This window comes from Entamoeba dispar, genomic scaffold (assembly GCF_000209125.1).
Source record: "Entamoeba dispar SAW760 scf_1105229459129 genomic scaffold, whole genome shotgun sequence".
In the NCBI taxonomy this organism is placed as follows: domain Eukaryota; phylum Evosea; order Mastigamoebida; family Endamoebidae; genus Entamoeba; species Entamoeba dispar.
The window spans coordinates 2,455-21,232 of record NW_001853538.1 but is presented as its reverse complement, the minus strand read 5'-3'; the positions used below and the strand labels follow the sequence as shown (position 1 = coordinate 21,232).

Genomic DNA, 18,778 nt, shown 5'->3' with positions numbered 1-18,778 from the left:
TCTTCTATTATTTTATTCATTTGATTCTTTATTATTTATATTAATTTATTTGTTTCTTGGCTTTTTTCTATTATTTTTCTTCTTCTTTCTGTTTCATCATTTCTATCAATTATTCATTCTCCTCTTTTAATTGCTTCTGAATATGTTTCATTTGGTTTTATTTCAAATATTTCATTTTTAATACTTCCTAAATAATATTGATACTGTTTAGTAGTATCATCAATTGATTGTTGAATATTTGGAAGTGTTTCTATTTCTTCTTTAAAGAAATGAGTATTCTTATTTATTAACTCTTCCATTTTAATTTAATGAATATAAATCAAAATCATGATTAAATAATTAAATACACATTATAACAAATTATTTTATTTATTATTTTATTATTTTATTTAATATCATTTTATTTTATTAATTTTAAATAACAATTTTAAATAATAAAATTAAATAATAAAATATAATAAAATATAATAAAATATAATATTGTTATTTATCTATAAATAGATTATGATTTATTATATTTTATAAAAATTATTATTATATTTTCCATTTCTTCTTTATTTAATTTATTATAATTTATTATAATTTATTATTTTAATTTATTATTCTATTCTTTGTTTTCTTCTGTTTTTCTATATTTCTTATTATTCTTGTTGTTTCACTTCTTTTATTCTTTTCTTTTGTTTTCACTCTTTTCTCTCCTTAATCCATCTTTAACTTCTTTTATTTTGGATTGAATACTTCTTGTTCTACACACTCCTTTTTCTTTGTATCTATTTTTTATTTATCCATTCTCCTATTTACTCTCATTTTCTTGTTTTTTCATTTCAAATTCTTGGTTGTTAATAATTATGAATCTCATGTGTGTTATTTATTATCATAGTATTTACTATGTTTTTCTTTTCTCATTTTACTCGCTTTTTCATTGTATATCTTTTACCATTCTTATTATCCATTTTATTATTCTTTATCCTTCTTTTCTTCTCTCTCCCTTGAATGTTTTCTGTTCTTTACTTTTTTTAACAATGGAAGTTGTTGTAAAGAAAGCACAAAAAGGAGTTATTGTTCATAAGAAAAAAGAAGAAAGATTTTAGTTATATTCAAGAACCATTCAATGAATAAATTTACATTGTATTTGTGAATTGAAGAAGATAAAAAATTTAATAAAAAAAAGGATTTAGAAAATTAAGAATTAAGAGGAAAGTCAAGAAAGTCATTAACAATGATTTATAAGTTAATGAAAAAGAGTGAGAAAACTATATGAAGTAAATAAAAAAGAAACAAATTCATCAAACAATCTAAATTTTTATTCAAAAGATTAAAAAAAAAAAAGATAGAAGAAAGAAAAATATAAAGGCAAAAACATAAATATATCTGCCATAAAGCAACGTGCAGGAGTTGAGAACAATTACATACATACACATTCAGAAATGATAGAACAAGCAATTCTGAAAAGTTCATTCATAATAGTTTCAACAGTTGGTTGTTTTTTCATATGTTCAAGAAGTTGAGTATCACAAACTTCAGTTCCATCAAGAAAGAGAGGTTTAGGGAAACCCCAATTAGAATAATTTTCAGTATCAGATTTAAAAACAACAATAAATTTTTTTTGAGAAAATCCAAAAGAAGATACTTTTAATTCAGTTTCTTTAAGTTCACAAGTAAAGAAATGATTAATATTACAATAATCAGTTACTTCTTTTACTAATTGTTTAAATCTTTGTGATTCAATACGAGTTGAATATTGAGAACGAATAGATTGAAGTTGAATTTGTTTTAATGTTTTAATCATTTCTTTTCTTTTAATTATATTAGGATCAATCATAACTTTAGGAATAATTTTTAATGAATGTTTATAAAATTTACTTTTATCAGTTGGTTGAATTCTTAATTTAGGTTGTTTTTTAATAATAATAGGTAATTCTTCATCACTATCAATTACTCCTTCTGAATAACTTCTTTCTATTTTAGGGTTTTCATTTTTTGTATCTACACCAATATCTTCAATAGATTCATTACATTTTTCAATTTTAGTTTCTGTAATATTTGTAGTATTATTAATTTTATTCTTAGTATAATAATCTTCATCACTAAGTAAATACGATGTAGTAATTCCTTTTGAAAATTTAAATCTAAAATACTCGTTATGTCTCCTCATAGGTTTTGTAGTTAAAAAATTTATTGGTGGTAATTCATTATCTCCTATATTTTTTTGTACCTCAATAAATGAATTATTTGTCTTATTTAAATTTGTATGTGATGTTGTAGTGATGTGCTGAATTCTCTTGTGGGGAGCTTCAGCGTGCAACATAGACAATTGACCTTAATAAAAGAATATTCGATCCCTTCTTATATTCATTTCTTTTTCTTTTTTTATATCATACAGTTTATTATATTTTTATATTATTTTATTTCTTCTTTTTTCTTCTTTTTCTAAATTTCTCAAATTTATTTTTATTTTATTTCTTTCTAACTTTTGTTTTATTTAAAAATTATCAATTTTTTTTTTTTTTACATATTAATAATTTCCTTTATTATTCATTTATAACTCTTAAGTTTTTTTTTTTTTTGACTTTTTGATATACTTAAACAATCATCTTTATTTCTTTCATTTTTTACATTTAATTTTTCATTCATTTCTTTATTAATTTTCTCTATTTTACCCTATTTTAGGGTTCTTATGTAAAATATTCCTCTCTTTTATTTTTCAATTAATTTCTTAAACTTGAAATGGAATTTCGTACACTAATAACATACAAATAAATATATTGTTATTTTTTTTCTTTAATTTTTTTGTAAAACTTTTTATTTTCTGCTTTATAAAACATAAAATAATTTTCAATCATTCATATTCAATCTATCTTATCTTTTTTATTCAATTTCATCAAAATGGAATGTACGTAATTGTCTAAATTGTTTACCACTCATATGTCTCAATTTTTTCTTATTTGTAATTTGTTGAACAATAGTATTTTTAGCAATATTTTCTTTCTTTCTAATAATTGCTTGTTTTCTTGCTTCTTTTCTTTTTATTTCTTCTTCAGCTTTTCTTGTTCTAATTTCTTCATCAAGTGCTTTCATCATTTGTCTACGTTTCTTCATTTCCATTTTTTCTTCCCAACTAATTCCAGCTGTTACTACATTATCTTTAATTGATTTCTTTTTATAAGCTTCTTTCCATGGTCTTCCAGATATATTAATTCCACGAATTGGTTTTTTAATTTCTTTCTTTTCTTCTTTTATTTCTGGTTCTTTTTTCACAGTAATTTCTTTAATTATTTCTTCTTTTTGTTTTTCACATTGATTTGTATTTATTTGTTGTTGTGTTTCACTACTCATCTTCTTATCTTCTTTTTTTTTTTCTTTTTAAGGGTTTTTTTTTTTTTATTTCTTAAAAAGTTTTTTTAGAATATAATTAAATTTTATTTAGAAAATCATCATTAATGTTTCTTTTCATTATAATTTTAATCTTTAATCTTTTACTTTAAAATAATTTTAATGATAAGATGATCCAATAATTGTTCTATGAGATACTTTCCATGGTTTTTGATCTTTTTTTATTCCATTAAATAATGGTTTTAATTTTTCTTTTTTCATTCTTTCATTAATTTGTGATCCATCTGATTTTTGATAAAATGCTGGTGCTAATTCAATAAGCCATTGAGGATCAATAGCTATTACTTCTCTCATATATTCTTTAGTAGTTAATACAAGTTCATGATATATAACCCAATCAGGATTTCTTCCAAATAAAGAACTAGTAGGATGAATAAATACTTGTTGACCATCAACTAAAGTTCTATAACCTTCTTGAGGATCTCTTTTTGCTGCATGAACAAAAAATCCAGAAACAATAGATTTAATAATTGGAATAGGATTATTATGAGAAGAAATAAGTTGAATATTATATTTTTTCATTATTTTTATTAATTGATTTCTAATATCTTCAGATTTATATAAAGATCTAAAGTTAATATAATTTTCTTTACACCAACTAGGAGATTTTTGATTTTTTATCCAATCATTATAAATATTTAACATTGTTAAATGATCACCAGCTGAATTACTTAATTGTCTTTTTCTTCTATCAGCTTCTTCTTCTTTTTCTTTTGGTCTAATAAATAAATTACCAACACTTAAAGTTGCTACAATTGTTACTATTTCTTCACTACATCCAAATTGTTCTGATACAATTAACATTTTTGATAAAGGTGGTTCTAAAGGAAATTCTGCCATTTTTCTTCCAAGTTGAGTTAATTTTCCATTATCATCTAATGCACTAATAGCATAAAGATGATGTAAAGCACTAATTAATGTATTATACATTGGAGGATCCATATAATCAAAATCAATAACATTATTAATTCCAATTGCTTTTAATATTAAAACAATATCAGCAAGATTTGCTCTTTGTATTTCTGGAATAGTTACAATAGGCATTTCATTTAAATATGCTTTTTGAGTATATAATCTATAACATTTTCCAGGTCCAGTTCTTCCAGCTCTACCAGCTCTTTGATCAGCACAAGCTTGACTAATTGGAGTTATTAATAATTGATCCATTCCAAGTTTTGGATTATGTATTTTTTGTTTAACAAAACCTGAATCTACAACAAAATAAATTCCATCAATAGTAATAGAAGTTTCAGCTATATTTGTAGCAATAATACATTTTCTAGTAAAAGGTGGTGCTGGTTCAAAAATTTTTTTTTGTTGTTCAGTAGATAAAGAAGCATAAATAGGTAAAGCAATTAATTTAGGATATCTTTTATCTAATTTTTTAATTTTTTCATTAATTAATAAACAAGTAAAATCAATTTCTTCTTGACCTGTTAAAAAAAATAAAATATCTCCAGGTGGTTGTGTAAGATGAATTTTCATAATAGTTTCAATTCCACTTTGAATATAATCCATTTCTGGTTCTTCTAAATATAATTTTTCTACTGGAAATGTTCTTCCTGGAATATAAATAATAGGTGCTTTATTAAAATATATAGAAAATTTATTTGCATCTAATGTAGCTGATGTTATTATTAATTTAAATTCTGGTCTATGTTTAATTGTTTCTTTTAATAATCCAAATAAAATATCTATTCCAACTGTTCTTTCATGTGCTTCATCAAGAATAAGAACTTTATATTGAGGTAAATCTTTATCAATAAGATATTCTCTTAATAACATTCCATTAGTCATATATTTAATTCTTGTTTTTTCTGTTGTTTTATCTTCAAATCTAATACTGTATCCTACTTCTTCTCCTAATTTTACTCCCATTTCTTCTGCAACTCTTTGAGATACACTAATAGCAGCTACTCTTCTTGGTTGAGTACATCCAATTTTTCCTTTTTTACTATATCCTTCTTCATCTAAATATTGTGTTAATTGTGTTGTTTTACCACATCCTGTTTCTCCAATAAGAATAATTATTTGATTTTTTTTAATACTTTCCATTAATTTATTTTTCATTAAATATATTGGTAATTCTTTTCTTTTTTCTTCATTACTTTTTTTAAATTCTTTTGTTATTTTTTCTTCTCTTTGTTCCCATTCTTTTTTTTCTTTTTCTTTTGGTATTATATTTCCTATTTCTTTAATAATTTCTTTTATATCTTTAATTTCTTTAATATTTATTTCTAATTCTTTTTTTCTTTTTTTATCTTTAATTTCAATTCCTTCAATTTTTTCTTCTTCTTTTTTTTCTTTTTTATCTTTTCTTTTCTTTGCAATTTGAATTGCCATTATTGCACTTCTTTGTAAATGTCCTTCTGGTTGTTTTTCTACTTCTTTTATTTTTGAATTATTAATTTCTTTAATTTTCCCTTTAAGAAATCTTGGTTCTTCTTCATTTAATTTAACATCTTTTATTGTTATTTCTTCTTTTAAAATTTCTTCTATTGGTAAATCTGATTGTTTCATTATTCCTGCTGCAATTAATTTTTCCATTTCATTTCTTTCTTCTGAACTTATTCTTTTTTTATCATAACTCTTTTCATTTGTTCTTCCTCTATCTTTTTTTCTTATTATTTTATTGTCTTCTTCATTAATTTTTCTTCTTTTATATTCTTCATTAAATCGTTTACTTCTTAATTTTCCAATTTCTTTTCCATTTAGTTCTTGATATAATTTTCTTTGATCATATATTTCATAAAATCTTTCAAGTTTATTAGATTCTTCAAATTTCATAACTTTTTGTAATTTTTGAATAAACTCTGTTCTACTTTGACATTTTTTAATAACAGCTAAAATATTTTCTGCTATATTGAGATCTGCTGTTCCATATAATTCTTCTAAATAAAAACAATAATCAGATAAGATTTCAATCTCTTCTAATATTTCCATTAAAATTTTAATTTCTTTAATATGAAAATATTTGTTCAAGTTCTATTAAATTTTTATTAAAACAAAAAACAAAAAAAAAAACATTTTTAACTCAATAATTATTCTGTATCTTCTTCTATCATTGATTCTATTATTTCTTTCTTTTTTGTAATTATTTGTTCAATTCTTTTATTAGAAACATCTTTATCAAATTCTTTATGATTAATTGCATCTTTACATATTTCAATCATTGATTTAGAAATAGATAAGAAATTAGGTCTTTCATTAGGTTCTTGTTTCCAACAATTAACAATAAGAGATTGAAGATTTTCAGGCATTTTTTCATCAATTTCTAATCTTCCACCATTAATTACAATATTTTTAATATCAAATAAAGATTTACATTCTCTATATGGTTCTTTAGCATAAAATAATTCCCAAGCAGTAATAGCAAAAGAAAAAACATCACTAGCATTATAATATTTATCTTGATAACATTCAGGTGCTATATAAATTGGTGTTCCAAGACCTTTATCATTATTTTTTCTTTTAGTAAATCTAGAAGTACCAAAATCAGTAATTTTTGCAACACAACTAGAATCTGAATATAAAGAATTTAATAAAATATTATCAGGTTTTAAATCAAGATGCATAATATTATTTTCATGAAGAAATACCATTCCTTTAGCAGTATCAAATAAAATTCTCATTTTAAGTTCAAAAGGTAATATAATATTTTCAGAATTATTTTTTCTAATATAATTAGATAATGAACCTAATGGCATATATATTGTAACCATACAAATTTCAGGAATATAAGTAACTGATCCAATATAATTAACAATAAATGGATTTCTTAATTTACTAACTAATTCACATTCACTAATAACTTCTTCTTTTAATTCTTCTATTTCTTTATCATTAAGATTTTTCCAATGAAATTGTTTAACAGCAACAGGAATACTACGATATTTTCCTAAATAAACAGTACCCATTGAACCATTTCCAATTGGTGGTTCTTTAATTTGTAATTCATCTAAATCAAGATTAGTAGAATTAGTTGCTTCAGTAGTAATAATAAAATTACCATAATATTTTTTAGTAACATTTTTCATTAAAATATTCATATTTTCTTTATCTTTTTCATTCCATGTTTCAAAATCTTTATTTTTAAGAAGATTTATTATTTCTTTTAATATTTCTTTCTTTTTACTAAAATAAATTGTATATGGTATTTTCATTCCCATAATTTTTGTTGTACAAAATAATGTCATTATAATTGTTTCTATTTTTTTATGTTTACTTTTAATTATTAATATTTGTGGTTCAAAATAAAATATATATTTTGGTGTTTTTGGTGTATGAAAAATAATCATCATCCATTTATTACTTTTATTTTCAATTTCAATATCTTGAAATCTTGTTTCATTAATATTTGTAGTTTTTCCTTCATTTCCAAATGATAATTCATTTCTTTCAATTTTATATTCTAATTCTATTTCTTTATTTTCTTTAATTGCTCTACTAATATCATGATAATATGTTATTTGTTGTGTTCTATAAATATTTATAGATACTCTCTTTTTTGTTTTAAATACAAAATAAAAAATACTTATAATCATTATTATTATTATTATTATTCCACATCCTCCTATAATAATTATTATTATCCACCATATTTTTTCTTTTTTTTGACATATTCCATTTTGACTAATATATCCTTTTTCACATTCACAATATTTATTACATGATGTTGTATTATCACATTCTTCTCCTTCTTCTATTTTACCATTTCCACATGTTATTATTTTACATTTTTGTTCTTCTGTTATTATATAATTTTTATTACATCTACATGTTTCTATATTACATCCTTTTCCTTCTAAACATTCATTTTTTCCTCCTTTAATTTTATTTAAACATGTATTTGATATACATTTATGTTCTTTAATACTATATCCTTCTTCACATATACAATCTCTAGTTTTACATCCTATTTCTCCATAATAACATCTACTATTATTATTTTCTTTAATATCATTTCTCCATTTTCCATTATAATAACATAATTCTGAACAATCTTCATATCCATATCCTTCTTTACATTCACATCCTTTACTCATTAAATTACAAAATCCATATCCTTCTTTATAATGACAATCATTATGACAAATTATTTTAAATGTTAATTCAATATCTTCAAGAAATTCATCTAACATTAAAAAAAATGAATGGTTTCCTTTAATTCTAACACTTAATCCAAGTTCTTCTCCATCAGATAACCAATTATTCCATTTTCTTCCTACCCAAACATCAAGACATCCATCAGTTAATCCATTTTCTGTAACTTTATTAATTTCTATTAAATATGCTAATTTATTATTTCTTGTTGTATCAATAAGAAGACTATAATCTTCTGGTACTGAAACTGTAAATGGCATTCCTCTTAAATATAAATTATTTGCACATTCTGGTGAAAAAACTAGTCCTTGTGATGAAATAGGAACTTTTATTTGATATTTTTCTTCTTTATTAATTAAATTATTAAAGAATGTTTGATTAAATCTACCTATTAAATTAAAAAAAACTTTATTTGAATCAATTTCTGTTGTAAATATAATTTCAACATCTTCTTCTGATTGAATAAATAAATAATATTTTGTATTTTTATAAAATGTTAATGCCATATATGCACGTGTTGTTCCTGGTTTTAAAATACTTTGACCAAGACAATTTGCTGTTAAATCATTTGGTGAATTTGTTGTAACACTCATAATAACTTGACTTTCTTTTTTTGTTTTAAATTTAATTTCAAAATTAATTAATGTTGAATCTTTTCCTGTTGTATCAATTTCCATAATTCGAGTTAATTTAAATAATTTATTTGTTATTATATTAGATGCACATGGTCCAATTCCAATTGCTGTTTCTATTTCTTCATATGATATATTAATATCTTTTTCTATACTACTATCTGTAAATCTAACTATTGTATTATATTCTTTTCCTGGATGCCAATTTAATGTTAATGGATGAAGTGTTTGATTAACAATAATACAATTCCCATTTCTTTGAATTGTAACTGGATTTTCTTCTGAAATATCTTGACGTGGATTAAACTGAAAACATTCACTACAATTTTTATCATTAAGATTATATCCTTTTTTACATGTTTCACAATATCCATCATATAAACAATTAATACATCCAACTCCACATATTGCTCCATTATTTATATAAACAAATAATAGAATTATTAAAATAATATGTTGTATTGTTCTAATAAATAAATTCATTTGATTGGTTGGTTCTTTTTGTTCTTTTTTTTTATAAAATTTGTTTTTTTTTTTTTTTTTTTAATATATATTTTTTAAAATAACAAATATCATCATTAAAAAATTATAAATTCACTTTTGAAAAATATTTAGAATACTTTTTAAGAATCATTGATCTATTATTTAGAAATTAACTCAAAATATAAAAATTAAAAGATTGTAAATGGGAGAGTTTATACAAGAGATTGAAAATGAAATTTGTGAATATTGCATGGAAAATGATGAAGTATTTTTAGTTGATCATGACATTAAAAATCATAAATTAACATTAGGACTATCAAAATATGATGAAGAATTTGAAATATATTATGATAATGAATATCCTAAATCAAAATATGTTATTGAAATGAAAGGAAAAAATAATGAACATACAATTAAAAGAACTAATACAATGATAGAAATTGGAAAAATAAAAGGAATTAAAGAAGTAATAAAAATATTTCTAGAAAATGATAGAGAAGAACGAAATTATATTAAAAAAAAACAAGAAAATCATGAAATACAAAAGAAAAAAATGAAAGAAAGAATGAAAGAAGTATATAAAAAAATTGTTAATTCAAAAGTAAAATCAGAAATTAATTTTAATACTCAACTTGCATTTCAAATATTAAGTGATGATATTATTGAAATTCATTTAAATAAAGAAAAATATAAATTTGATGTTGAAGCAGTAAATGATAATCCATTTCATTGGATTGTATCATTTTTTGGTTTTAATGATAATACTAAAATAGGAAAAGATATTCTGAAATTAGAAACATTATCTAGACTAGATTGTATTCAAATGGAATTTAAATTTTCAGTAACTATGTTTCCAGTTTTTCCACCTGAATATAATTTTCTTGCACCAAAATTAACTAAAGAATCATTAAAGTCTATTTTTCAAAGTGGTGCATTTGCAGATGAATGTTATAATCCATTTACTAAAATCAAATTATTTAATATTATTTGGGAGTTAATTAATCTCTTTGGAAAAATTGATTTTGGAATAAATCAATCCACTGTATTGGATTATACTATTCAAGAATTTTATACTGAACAACAACTCTGTAAACCATTTCTTGGTCAAGTTACTCATTTAGGACAAAAATTTATTTTGGAAAATAAAATTCATAATATCCCTACTAATAATTCAATTCAATTTAACTCTTTTATTACACAACATTATCCATGTATTGAAAAATTCTTAATTGGAATGAGGCATGTTAATTTCATTTCAGTTAATGACTCTGGTTTCTTTTGTTGGCATGGTACTTCTGATGCATCCATCCAATCTATCTGTAAAGATGGTTTTGATCCAATGAGAAGGACTGGACAATTTTATGGAAGAGGAGAGTATTTTGGAAAAACAGCTGACATTTCAATGGGTTATTGTAAAGGGAATTACCATCTAATACTATGTTATGTCCTTAAATCAGATAAAGTCAAAACCATAGATATTGGTTATGTCGTTGATAACCCAGCTGATTGGAGTTATTCATATTGTCTTCCATTATTAGTTATTACTTATGGAAATGGAAAACCTGTTATCTTTTTAGATAAAACATTAAATTAAATCTTCATTTCTTCTTTCATTTCTTTAAAAAACAATATATTCAACACATGAATAGAACTTCTTCAATTATTGAACATAGAAAAATAATTTTTTTTCTCTTAGTAAAACAAAGAATGTTTATTGAAGTATTCTATAATTAATTAACTCTAGCGTTTATATCAAGTTCAAAAAAAATTAAGAAAAAAAGTTACTGTTTTAATTGTTGCAAAATTAAGATAAAACTTATTATTAACATATAAATATTGTTATTACTTGTTGATTATTTTTTTGAGCTTTTTGGTCAATTTCTTTTTATTTGACTTTTAGCTGAATGTTTTTAATAAATACTAAGTTATTGACAGTACGATTAAATGGTTATTGATTCGTGTTATGTAATAAGAGTAAATTTAATTTTTAATAATCAAAATATTTATTCTTAACTTATTAAATTTACTCTCTTGTAAATGATAAAACATAATAGTAATACAAATTCAATGGAAAATACTTATTTAAATGATTAGTGACAGAAGTTAAACTAATATGTGTTATATCCTTAGAAATTTGATAAAGTTTTATAATTAAAAAATGTTATTAATAAAAATAAAGAAAGTAAGTTAAATCTAACCTTTTATAACTATTAATGGTTTTAAACGAAGAACAATCTTCGAAATACCTGCTGCTTGACAAGTTTCTACAACTTCAGTAACATCTTTGTACGCTTCATCTGCTTCTTCTGCGGCAAGTTTTGGGTCAGTAATTCTCAACTCAATTCCCATTTCTTTTATTCTGTTAATTACATCCTTTGAAGTTAAATTGTCCATAGCTTTTACTCTACTCATTTTACGACCTGCTCCATGACAAGTTGAACCAAATGATTTTTTCATTCCTTCTTGAGTTCCAACTAATACATAAGAACAAGTTCCCATGCTTCCACCAATAATTGCTGGTTGTCCAATTTCCTTATAATCTTCTGAAATATCAGGGTGTTGAGGTGGAAAAGCACGAGTAGCACCTTTTCTATGAACAATACATTGAACTTTTTTATTATCTACTTCATGTTCTTCTACCTTAGCAATGTTATGACAAACGTCATAAACCAAATGCATGTCCATTTTTTTTGGTTTCATTCTAAGAACTGTTTCAAATGCTTGACGGATTCTATAAGTAATCATTCCCCTATTTGCAAATGCAAAATTAGCACAACAATTCATAGCACTATAATATTGTTGGCCTATTGGTGAATTAAATGGAACACCAGTTAATTGTTTATCAATTGGATTACAAATTCCAGATTTCATACATAAATCAATGTAATCTTGACATACTTGATGTCCTAATCCTCTGCTTCCACAATGAACCATAATACAAACTTGTCCAACTTCATTAATACCCATTGCTTTAGCTGCCTCCACATCCATAATTTCATCAACAACTTGAACTTCTAAATAATGATTTCCACTTCCTAGTGTTCCTACTTGTTTATATCCACGAGACTTAGCTGATTTAGAAACTAACGATGGATCAGCGTTAGCAATTTTTCCATGCTCTTCACAATGACTTAAATCTTCTTCCCAGGCATATCCATTTTTAACTAAAAATTCTAATCCTTCTGTCATAATAGAATCAAAGTCTTCAGGGCTAAAGGCAATTTGTGCTTTTGTTCCAACTCCACTTGGAATTTGTTTAAACAGTTCATCAGCTAAACGAGATTTGTGTTGTTCTATATCCTCTCTTTGTAAATTTGTTCTTATCAATCTTACACCACAATTGATATCAAATCCAACTCCTCCAGGACAAATTACTGCTTCAGAATTATCAAGTCTCATTGCTACTACTCCTCCAATAGAAAACCCATAACCACTATGTGCGTCTGGCATAGCAAGTGAAGCAACTACTCCTGGAAGAGTAGCTGCATTAGCTGTTTGTCTTACACAAGAAGGGTAATTATTAGAAATGTCTTTAATCATTTCAAAAGTTAATAAATTAAACAAGTCATCATTGCAAAAGATTTTGGCATCTCCATTCATTCCTTCTACAAATCCTTTTTTAATTTCTAATTCCATTGGTTTTCTTTCCAACTTTCCATCATAAACTTTAGGAATTTGGAAGCCATTAAAGTCAATTGTCTCAACTTCTGGTACAGATTTCTCTTCAGTAGAGACAGTGTTTTCCTGAACTCTTTGCAACTTTTTTCCTTTGTTCTTTCTTGAGTATCTACTTTTGGCCATATTGTATGAGTAAAAGAAATGAATTTCTTTTAAGTTTTTAAATCTTCAATGAGATTTTTCTTTTGAGTCTTGTCATAAACTACTCTTTTAGATTATTAAATAATAAATAAACTTTTTTTTCATTTACAAAAAAACAAGATTCATAAATGAACTTTAAAAATAGTTTTTATGACGTTTATTAAAAATAATATTGTAATATAAAACAAAAAAAGAAAGGGTTAAAACAAAAAAAGAAAAATAAAAAAATAATGAAAAAAAACTATTTTTGTCATGTCGAGAGATAGTGTTGAAAACAAAATAGAAGAATTTTTAAGAGTATTACACTCTAATGCATTCACACTTCAACGAGGACCTGTAAAAGTACCATTACACTCAAATCCTAATACAGCAAATGAAAATCAAATGATTACATTACCAACAACATTAGAAGATTTTTCATTTAGTAATTCAAATAATAAAAATACTGATTCATGTAGAGTAGAATTAAAAGATGGAATATTGACACAAATGGGACAAAGTATTTCTTTAAAAGATTGGGACGAAATTTTTAAAAGTGCTGATAATTCTGATTTTAGTACTATAACACCTGCCAGTGCTCAAAGACTGTTAAAACTTTATTCATTGTCTACAAATCGTCCATTTCCTATTAGTTATTTCACTTCACAATGGAAACACCCTCAAAGTCAATTAAGATATTTGCAATCATTTGCTTTTAATGGAGATTTATTACCAGATGTTATTGAGCCATTATGTTCATTATATGCCTTATCTAAGGCAAGTGTGATTAGAACATTATTCTGTATTCTACAAAGTAATCCTGCTGCATTTCCTTTATTAGCTTCAATTGATTCACCACCAACAATTATTGCATTAGGAAAATATTTTCATTACTTACTTTCATCAAATAACTTCTTTCAAATTGAACAAATGCTACCATTGTTTTCATCAATTACATCAAAGGCATTATCAAATGAATTACAATCTTCACCAACAATGCAACATTCTTTAATTAAATATTTATCTATAACTAAATCACCATTAGAAACTATTGATTCATTAAAAGTACGTGGTATTGAAGGAACAATCATAGGATTAATGTTGGTTCAAGATGATGTTATATCAATTAAGGGATGGGCTTCAACATGTGGATGGGCTGAAGAAATTGTAAGGTATCATTCTGAAGAATTAAAGAAAGCAGGTATTAGGGATGATATAATAAAACGAGCAGAAGATGTCTTTGGAGGAGAGCAAAGTGATTTTGTTGCTGAAAAAGTATTAGAAGAATTTAAAAAGAATTATAAAAAATTTGGAGGATTAAATGAAGTAATAAAGATGAAAGGAACAAAAGAATATGAGTATATTATGTATTCATTATTGACTATGTGTGATAAATCGTTTCAAAAAGAAGAAGATGCTATATTTATAGGAAGTATTATTGGAGAAATTATTGATGATAGTCTTCTTCCAGTACCTTTAGTAATGCATATGATGCGGTGTGTTATTAATGCCTTGAGAATACCTGGAAATCAATTTGAATTTGGTATTGCAGCATTAAAAAAATTTATAAGAAAATTAAGACAGTGGAAATTATATGGAAGATTAATTTTAGCTAATAAAAGATTACAAGAAAAACATCCAGAACTTGTCAATAATATTACAGCTCGTAGTGATCAAATTCCATATGTTTCAAATGAAGAAGTTATTAATAGAATAAATGAAATTAAACCATTAAATAAAGAAATGCAACAAATTATGTTTAGTATATTAACTCTTGCAAAAGAAGATTTAAAAATGGCATGTTCTCAATTTGTTGCTTTTTGTAGACCTAAGGCAATTACATCTATTGCTGAAGTAATTGTTTATCCTTGTTTGTCAAGACCAGAACTTATTCCTATTTATCTTTCATTAATACAAGTTCATCATAAAACGTTTCATTCCCAATTACAAAGTTTTATTACTCAAGAAGTTAATCGCGTAATAAAAAAATTGTTATCTCAACAACTTACTCCAGTTGATGCTGTAATATTACATCGTTCAGGAACAGTAATTGGTAAAGTTACTTTAGCAAATAACTATCCAGTTTTAACAAGGGATCTTTATATAAGAGAGCTTTTAGAAGATTCATTAAGTCATACTTGGTGTTGTGATGTTCTTCTCTTTGTTATTAGATTATTAAAAGAAGCAAAAGGAATTTTCAACAAACAAAATCCCTGGATGTCAAAATTACTTTCAATTCTTAGAGCAGTCTATGAAGCCATGCCACCATCAACATCTATTCATGGGGATCTTCATAAATTACTAACACAATTTCCAACAAATAATCTTGTTGAACTAAAAGTAGAAGAGAAAAGAATTATAGCAACAACAGAAGTTGCTGGAGAGTTATTAGATCTTGAAACAGTAGTAAAAAGAGGTATTTCACAAATATTATTAGAAAGTTATTATTCAAGAAAAATAAAAATTGAAGAAAGTATAAAAATATGTCCATGGGTTATTACTTCAACATATAAAGAGTCAGAATGGAAATTAATATTCTCAGTTGTTGGTCAATGTATTGAGGAAGAATATCAAAAAACTAAAACCAAAGCTATAGAGAGTGTTGTTTCAATGATTAAAAATACTATCATTAGAGATACTAAAAGATCTCCAAGAGAAATTTGTAAAAGATGTATTTATCAATTTGTTCATTCAACAGGAAAAAAGATTTTTACTATTAAAGCACAACAATATATTCCAAAGAGGTATTATGAAGAAATGGAAAAATGGAGAAACGCTTTTGAAGAAAAGATGAATGAAAATGAATTACCAGAAGAAGTTCATGACATTGCATTATTTACAATTATTAAGTCAAATGAGTTATGGAAAAAATGGATTATACAACCTCAAATAGATCAAGTCATTAAAGAAATAGTTGATAGTTGTGTTAAAGAATCTATTAAAAAAGGAAATGAGGAAGTTGATAAAAGAGAAATAATTGCTTTTGATGATAAAATTAATCAATATTTAACTCAATCTCAATTACTTGCAAAGTCTGTATTATTACCTTATCAACAAAGTATTTATGATGATATTGAAATAAAAAAAGATAAATATCAAGTGTGTCCTAATAAAAAAGAACATCCATTGTTTAAAAGGATTGATATTACTAAGACAAACACAAATGAATTAAATCTCATAAGCAAATCTCTTGATGCTGAATGGAGTTATAATCTTTATGTATATGTCGTATTAGAAGAATTAAGTGATGAAAATAATAGTCTTGAAATACCTTTGTTTATTGATCATATTTGTGGGTTAATAAAAGAAAGTGTTTCATTTATTAAATCTATTGATAGTGTATATGAAGGATTGTATTGGATATTATTTAAAAATCAGTCAAATGACTTTATTGAAAAACAAATTAAAAGTATTATTTATGCATTCCATTCTTTCTTTATTACTTCTTCTTCATCTGAACTAACAAAAAGATCATTTTATTCTTGTCATCATAGATTTTTATTAAATACTGAACCATTACAAATCCCAACATTTGCCTTTTATTGGATTGAGTTTATTACTCCTTCATTTATTTTAAATAGAGTTGAATACAATCCAAAAGAATTTACATCACTATTAGTACAATTACTTAAATTTATCGTTGGATTAATTAGGAACGAAAAAGAAATTCCAAAATCAATATTATTGTTATACTCTACTACTCTTCGTCTTTTTGCTATTCTTCGTCACGACTATTCAAATTATATTTCATCATATTTTATTGATCTTATCCAATTTATTCCATATAAATTCGGTCAATTACGTTCTATAATCTTAACATCAATCCCTTCTAAAATTCCATTTTCAATGAATATTGCATTTAATGAAAATGAAAGTGTTCGTGTTCAACCTTTAATTCTATCAGAAATATATCTTCCACAACAAGCATTAATCGATATTTTTATTTCAAGTGGAGAGGAAAAATTTTTACCATTCCTTCTTGATTCTATTCAACCTCAACACTATCTCCCATTATGTGTTTATTTAGCAATTCAACGAGAAGATAAAACTCATAGTGATGCTGTTTCTTTACTATTATATTATTTAGTATTCAATTTATCTATTGAAAAAAGAAATAATTTACTTAACGCAATGGTTGATAACCTCAGGTATGCAAATTCACATACATTATATTACAGTGTCATTATTCAAATGCTCTTTTCTTCAGATGAAATAGTTGCAGAACAAATAATCACAATTTTAATTCAAAGGTTGTTGACGTCAAAACCATTACAGCTGGGTGTTATAGTAACATTTATGGAAATTATGAATGTAAAAAGATATGACTTACTAAATAAAAAATTCATGAAACAACACCAAAAAGTACTAAATATTATATTAAAACCAAATTGATATGCTTTTCATTATTCCTTAATTTTTAGCTTTTTAGATAAAGTTTGTTAATGTAATTAGTCCTTTTCAGAGCCCCAATTAGATTATTAAATACATTACACACTTTCCATTATTTTTATTCATTGTTTAATCAACACATTCATTTAGAAAAATCTAGTATTAAAAAGAAACAAAACAAAAGATAACACACTTATATTTTGCTTTATTTGTAGTTCTCTTGTATATGTAAAACTAGGTTTTATTAATTTGTTTTGAAAGAAATGGCACCACAAAAAAATGAAAGAAGACTACTAAATATCCAAGATAAAATAACTGAATTTTTCTATGCGTCACAGTTATTTAATAAAAAATATTAATGATATCTTTAAAAATAACTACTCTTATTCTAAAACAAATTTTATTAACTATTTTCACACTTAGTGCTGATAAGAGTTAGTCAAATTATGTATAATTAATACATTTTTAAAAGGAAAATTTTTCGTAAAAAAAGAACTCCTCTGTTAAAAAAAAAGTTGTTTCTTATTATTCAGTTGATTTTAATTTTAATCTGTGTAGTGGGCATAAGGTTCTTGAGAGTTTTTGTAATTATTTAAAAATTCATTAAAACATTAAGTTATTGTTTTTTTTATTTAATCATTTTGTCTTTATTTTATTATTACTTGTTTATTTAATACAAATTAAATTACTTCTCCATCATCACCTTTTTCATATCTATTAAAATAATTCTCTGTAATTATGTAATTTATCTACCTGTATTATTTACATTATTTTTTAAATGGTTTTATTTCATTCTTTCAATTAATATATCAACTTTTTGTTTACGAAATATAAAGGGTATGAAAGAGAACGTCATTAAATTATTTTTTTTTTCTTGTTGTATTTGTTGAGTCTCGTTATTATAATAATATAAATATCATTTATACCATTTGAAGTATAATAAATAGATTTTTTGATTTATGAATTTATCTTATATTAAC

The 18,778-nt window shown here is 24.0% G+C and overlaps 6 protein-coding genes across 6 annotated transcripts, besides 40 other annotated features; 2 read left to right on the top strand and 4 right to left on the bottom strand.

The window, feature by feature from the left end:
- Nucleotides 1-472: a repeat region.
- A 36-nt stretch (nt 473-508) lies between these two features.
- Nucleotides 509-684: a microsatellite.
- Nucleotides 608-722: a microsatellite.
- Nucleotides 723-882: 160 nt separating this feature from the next.
- Nucleotides 883-1,018: a microsatellite.
- A 130-nt stretch (nt 1,019-1,148) lies between these two features.
- Nucleotides 1,149-1,170: a sequence feature (AT_rich).
- Nucleotides 1,171-1,309: 139 nt separating this feature from the next.
- Nucleotides 1,310-1,366: a microsatellite.
- A 978-nt stretch (nt 1,367-2,344) lies between these two features.
- Nucleotides 2,345-2,511: a microsatellite.
- Nucleotides 2,388-2,574: a microsatellite.
- Nucleotides 2,478-2,648: a microsatellite.
- Nucleotides 2,649-2,754: 106 nt separating this feature from the next.
- Nucleotides 2,755-2,809: a sequence feature (AT_rich).
- A 59-nt stretch (nt 2,810-2,868) lies between these two features.
- Nucleotides 2,869-3,336, bottom strand: EDI_023010 (uncharacterized protein; the record flags this gene model as incomplete). Its single annotated transcript, XM_001735409.1, has 1 exon — nt 2,869-3,336. One exon carries the CDS (start codon nt 3,334-3,336, stop codon nt 2,869-2,871), a length of 468 nt encoding a protein of 155 aa, XP_001735461.1.
- Nucleotides 2,982-3,049: a microsatellite.
- Nucleotides 3,211-3,390: a microsatellite.
- A 6-nt stretch (nt 3,391-3,396) lies between these two features.
- Nucleotides 3,397-3,497: a sequence feature (AT_rich).
- Nucleotides 3,493-6,336, bottom strand: EDI_023000 (ATP-dependent RNA helicase, putative; the record flags this gene model as incomplete). The annotated part of the gene is made up of 1 exon (XM_001735408.1): nt 3,493-6,336. The coding sequence occupies one exon, from the start codon at nt 6,334-6,336 to the stop codon at nt 3,493-3,495; it is 2,844 nt and encodes a 947-aa protein (XP_001735460.1).
- Nucleotides 3,898-3,929: a sequence feature (AT_rich).
- Nucleotides 4,771-4,801: a sequence feature (AT_rich).
- Nucleotides 4,978-5,005: a sequence feature (AT_rich).
- Nucleotides 5,416-5,473: a sequence feature (AT_rich).
- Nucleotides 5,479-5,566: a microsatellite.
- Nucleotides 5,571-5,668: a microsatellite.
- Nucleotides 5,678-5,719: a microsatellite.
- Nucleotides 5,932-6,062: a microsatellite.
- Nucleotides 6,335-6,426: a sequence feature (AT_rich).
- Nucleotides 6,427-6,434: 8 nt separating this feature from the next.
- EDI_022990 (serine-threonine protein kinase, putative) lies at nt 6,435-9,611 on the bottom strand (the record flags this gene model as incomplete). The annotated part of the gene is made up of 1 exon (XM_001735407.1): nt 6,435-9,611. One exon carries the CDS (start codon nt 9,609-9,611, stop codon nt 6,435-6,437), a length of 3,177 nt encoding a protein of 1,058 aa, XP_001735459.1.
- Nucleotides 7,602-7,636: a sequence feature (AT_rich).
- Nucleotides 7,928-7,956: a microsatellite.
- Nucleotides 8,844-8,864: a sequence feature (AT_rich).
- Nucleotides 8,958-8,991: a sequence feature (AT_rich).
- Nucleotides 9,105-9,141: a sequence feature (AT_rich).
- Nucleotides 9,182-9,213: a sequence feature (AT_rich).
- Nucleotides 9,543-9,583: a sequence feature (AT_rich).
- A 12-nt stretch (nt 9,612-9,623) lies between the features above and the next one.
- Nucleotides 9,624-9,673: a microsatellite.
- Nucleotides 9,674-9,723: a sequence feature (AT_rich).
- A 90-nt stretch (nt 9,724-9,813) lies between these two features.
- On the top strand, nt 9,814-11,205 carry EDI_022980 (uncharacterized protein; the record flags this gene model as incomplete). Its single annotated transcript, XM_001735406.1, has 1 exon — nt 9,814-11,205. The coding sequence occupies one exon, from the start codon at nt 9,814-9,816 to the stop codon at nt 11,203-11,205; it is 1,392 nt and encodes a 463-aa protein (XP_001735458.1).
- Nucleotides 9,995-10,182: a microsatellite.
- Nucleotides 10,126-10,198: a microsatellite.
- Nucleotides 11,206-11,586: 381 nt separating the features above from the next.
- Nucleotides 11,587-11,637: a sequence feature (AT_rich).
- Nucleotides 11,638-11,754: 117 nt separating this feature from the next.
- Nucleotides 11,755-11,789: a sequence feature (AT_rich).
- Nucleotides 11,790-11,804: 15 nt separating this feature from the next.
- EDI_022970 (uncharacterized protein) lies at nt 11,805-13,412 on the bottom strand (the record flags this gene model as incomplete). The annotated part of the gene is made up of 1 exon (XM_001735405.1): nt 11,805-13,412. One exon carries the CDS (start codon nt 13,410-13,412, stop codon nt 11,805-11,807), a length of 1,608 nt encoding a protein of 535 aa, XP_001735457.1.
- Nucleotides 13,413-13,503: 91 nt separating this feature from the next.
- Nucleotides 13,504-13,532: a sequence feature (AT_rich).
- Nucleotides 13,533-13,611: 79 nt separating this feature from the next.
- Nucleotides 13,612-13,671: a microsatellite.
- An 11-nt stretch (nt 13,672-13,682) lies between these two features.
- On the top strand, nt 13,683-17,801 carry EDI_022960 (CCR4-not transcription complex, putative; the record flags this gene model as incomplete). Its single annotated transcript, XM_001735404.1, has 1 exon — nt 13,683-17,801. One exon carries the CDS (start codon nt 13,683-13,685, stop codon nt 17,799-17,801), a length of 4,119 nt encoding a protein of 1,372 aa, XP_001735456.1.
- A 335-nt stretch (nt 17,802-18,136) lies between these two features.
- Nucleotides 18,137-18,175: a sequence feature (AT_rich).
- A 202-nt stretch (nt 18,176-18,377) lies between these two features.
- Nucleotides 18,378-18,471: a microsatellite.
- A 223-nt stretch (nt 18,472-18,694) lies between these two features.
- Nucleotides 18,695-18,723: a sequence feature (AT_rich).
- The last annotated feature ends 55 nt before the right edge of the window (nt 18,724-18,778 follow it).